This window comes from Elephantulus edwardii, unplaced genomic scaffold (assembly GCF_000299155.1).
Source record: "Elephantulus edwardii isolate Elephantulus edwardi_28Jun2011 unplaced genomic scaffold, EleEdw1.0 scaffold00008, whole genome shotgun sequence".
Taxonomy (NCBI): Eukaryota; Metazoa; Chordata; class Mammalia; order Macroscelidea; family Macroscelididae; genus Elephantulus; species Elephantulus edwardii.
In genome coordinates, this window is record NW_006399758.1 from 17945069 (window position 1) to 17949141 (window position 4073).

Genomic DNA, 4073 nt, shown 5'->3' on the forward strand with positions numbered 1-4073 from the left:
CATCTGATACAGGCCATGGTCTTTGCTATCACTTGTTATGCATCAGAGAGTTGGACAATGACTAAGGAGGATAGAAGGAGAACTGATGCCTTTGAGCTTTGGTGCTGGAGAAGAGTATTGAGGGTACCATGGACTGCTAGGAAAACAAACAGATTCATCCTGGAAAGGGTTAAATCGGGCAGCTCCTAGGAGGCAAGGAAGCTCAGTCTAACATACTCTGGACATACCGGTCCTTGGAGAGGGACATCATGCTTGGGAGGGTGGAGGGACAGCGCAGGAGAGGAAGGCCTCCCAATAGATAGGTAAACATAAAGTATTACTGATAATGCATAAAGCAATTTTTAAACATTAAAAGCACTTAAAATGAAAATTATTTATGTAGCAGTATATATGGACAGAGGTGGTTCATGGCTTTGCAGGTTTCATTTTAAATTAAATAGCAACCGTATCTAATATTTTATGTCAATAAACAAAGACAGCAAGGTGCTTAGGGCATAATTTTAATAACATTTAGTATTAAAATAAAGGCAAATTATTTCCATTATAAAAATTAATCATTATTTTCATTATTAAAATTATTAATAATGGATGATTTTGAATTATGGTGGTTACAAGAGTACTGAATATTCCATGGACTGTCAAGAGAGCAAACAAGCCTATTGTGGAGGATGTGCAACCAGGGTGATCCTTAGAGGCAAAGATGGCAACTTAAGTCTCCTATACTTTGGGCATGCTGGCAGGATGGGTGAGTCTTTGGAAAAACATGCCAGGAAAGATTGAGGGTCAGAGAAAGGAAGGCTGTCAACAAGAAGGACTGACACAAGTACTACATCAACGGACTAGAGCATGGCAAAGATCGTAAAGATGGTGCAGGGCAAGGTTTCAATCTGTGGATTGTTCAAAGAGCCACTATGAGTCACAGTCAACTTGATGGCACCTAACAACCACATTATATATTTAATAAAAGATACTGATACTTTCTATCTTTAGAAAAATCTAATGTAATTTCTAAGTTTTACATGTAAATGTGCTTTTGCCAAAATTTAAGAAGTAAATAATGGGGGTAAGACAGGCACCATGTAGACTCCTCTATAAGTCTAGGAATGCCAAGGATTGCCAGCAGCTGCTAGAAGCTGAAAGGGGCATAAGACTGAGAGCTGATGCCCTGGTTTCAGGCTGCAGAAGAGGGAGAATATGAGTTTAAGCTCTTATATTCGTCTCCATTTAAGTACTTCTGTTATGCCATCACTAGGAAAATAACACAAGGACACAATGTATATTTACACATAAATACTCCAAGGAATCTATAAGAAGTATACAATTCAAAGGGGCTGGAGGTGAGGGTGGCCAGGAAGGTAAATTATGTGTCTTTCTAGTATTCACTGAAGACATTTTTAAGATAATCAAAATTATTTTATCCCATTTTTTACCTTTAGTTACTATTCAGCCATAAATATTTTCTTTGCTCTAATAGTAAATGCTGGGTACAAATGAAACAAAAGATTATTCTCCATACAGATACAGAGAATAGTACACACAACACACAACAGCACAGCATAAAGAAACAAGTTGGTGTCATACCTGGATTGTTATTAACATTGCTTTTGGGTGGTTTCTGAACTGGTTTGGGAAGTGGAGATTCTGTCAAAGCTTTATTAGCAACTGCTTGTTGGGCTTTCTTTATACTGCTCCCTTCGGATTCCCATGTCTGTTCACCAAGACTCAGCTGCACTGAGAACATCTTAGAAAACATAAACAGACACAGAAAACATTCATTTATAAATAATGTTAAAAACACCATGGAATTTTACAGATAAACTCTGAGGTAATTTTTGCCAAAAACCTTGCAATTCAACCTAGTGCAAGAATTACCTCCTACTTATTTAAAAGGCTTCATTCACACTAAAGCTTCAAGTCTGTGTTTTATGTAGAAGAAATTCCTTCCCTCAGTCATGTTGTTAACTTCTCTTTCAAAGAGTCCTCAAAAAAGTAGAATAAATACAAATAAAAACTAAGAGAAGTCAAATGCTATGTCTCTATAACACTTTTAAAACTCTAATTTCTTAAACTTTATACTCTGTATATTCTAGTCAACAGGTTAAGTAACCCTCTTAAATATACTATCACCAAGATAATCTCAACTGCACTCCACTGTCAACATATAACTAGTCCTCAAGTTTTGCCACTTAGGTTAATGTCATATGTATTTCTCATATCTCCCTCCTCTCTCTCTCTGACATTGAATTGGTTCCAGCCTTTCATCCTCTTTTGTTTGTACAAAGTAATCTCTAAATTAATTCTTGCTAACATTACCCTTTTAAAATTCAAACCCAAATATCAATCCCACCAACACCAATTAGAAACTTTCAATTCTCCCCATATTGGGCTTGGCACAAAGGCCTTATCTGTCCATTTTCACTTCCCATTCACTCTACCCCTCAAAAAAATCTATGTTCTGTTCAAGCCGTATTTCTACATGAACCAAACACATCTTGTTCATTTTTTAAAGTTTAGGACACTAATGTACACATAATGCAGTTTTACTCCACCAAGTATGCACCATTTCTAAAATTATAAAGTGTAGAAATACATCATAATTACTAATGAAAATGTTGATTTGACATTATAATTATTAATCAATTGTAATTAATGTTCTAAAACAAAATGTTTATTAATAAATGAAAAACTAGCATTTGCAAACTTTCACTTAAATAAAAGAAAAAATAAAAATATAATGATTAAATAATGAAAGAAAAAAAAACCTGGAGAAAGATTCATTAACACCCTGCCATATGGAGAAGACATAAATTTGGTTACTGAACATAAAGAGGCTTGAAGCACATACTGATGAAGATCCAAGACTGAAGCTATTAGTATAGATTACACATCAACACGCACAAAACAAATACTCTTACAACTACACCAATACCCAACATTATGATAAAAACCTGACATCAATCAATCGCTATACTAATCGCTGTATAATTAAAAAAGACTGGCCTTTCAAGGATTTCATTTTACTTGGCTCCACAATCAATTTCTATGAAAACAGCAGTTACAAAATCAAACAACACATTCCTTTGGGCAAATATATTGCAAAAGATCTCTCTGAAGTGTTAAAAAGATGTCAGTTTGAGAACTAAAGTGCACCTAACCCAAACCACAGTATTTCCAATCTTCTTATATATTTGGGGAAAATGGACAATGAACGAGGAAGACCAAAGAAATGATGCCTTTGAATTATGCTGTTGTCACACTACACTGGATATACCAGGCACCACCAGAAGCCAAACAAAGATGTGTGGAAGAAGTATAGTCAGATTACTCCTTAGAATCAGGAATGGCAAGCAACTCATCTCATGTGCTCTGGACATGTTACCTGGAGGGTCCAGTCCCTGGAGAAGGACACCAGGCTTGGGGAAAATAGAGGAGCAGTGAATAAGAGAAAGATCCTGAACAATATGTACTAACACAATGGTCTCAAACCCAGTCATAATTTTGAAGATGGTACAGAAATGAGCAGTAGTTTACTGTACATTGGGTCACTATGAGTTTGAACTGATATGAAAATATCTTACAATAATAGATCAATATATAAAGTACATATTCTAAATGTTAAGTATGGTCAAAAAACAACCAAAACCTAAAATATAAAATAAAATCCTATTTAAAATAGCACACTATTATTCACCATTGCAAGAACATGGAAACAGCCCACAAGTCCAAGCACAATCAAATGGATTGAGAAGTTGTGGTACACTCACATGATGGAATACTATGCAGCCTGTAAGAGCAAGAATTTTGTAAATCACCACGTAAGTTGAAAGGGACTAGAGAGCATTATGCTAAGTGAATTAACTCAGTTTCATAAGGACAAATACTGTATAAGACTGTCACTGGAGAAATAGACAACTAGTGGAACATGTATGAGGATCTAAGCGGGGAGGCTAAGAGTAGAAAGGTGAGGATGGGCAGGAGGCTAATCATAGGGTCTTACAATTTGATGGGTAGACAGAAGGGTAGGTAAAGGAAACAAGAAAGATTCAGTGTGAAAAACAACGTGTATGAATTTT

General features: G+C 35.7%; 1 protein-coding gene across 4 annotated transcripts in view; it reads right to left on the reverse strand.

Annotated features, from left to right (window-relative positions):
- Positions 1-4073, reverse strand: part of STAU2 (staufen double-stranded RNA binding protein 2) — a 380463-nt gene that overhangs the window by 329495 nt on the left and 46895 nt on the right. For 3 of the 4 annotated variants that reach the window (XM_006880466.1, XM_006880468.1, XM_006880467.1), the window contains one exon: positions 1582-1741. The exons of the other annotated variant lie outside the window; for it this stretch is intronic. In XM_006880466.1, the coding sequence (XP_006880528.1) occupies positions 1582-1741 (160 nt within the window). The remainder of the gene's footprint in view (positions 1-1581; positions 1742-4073) is intronic. 4 annotated transcript variants of the gene reach the window in all.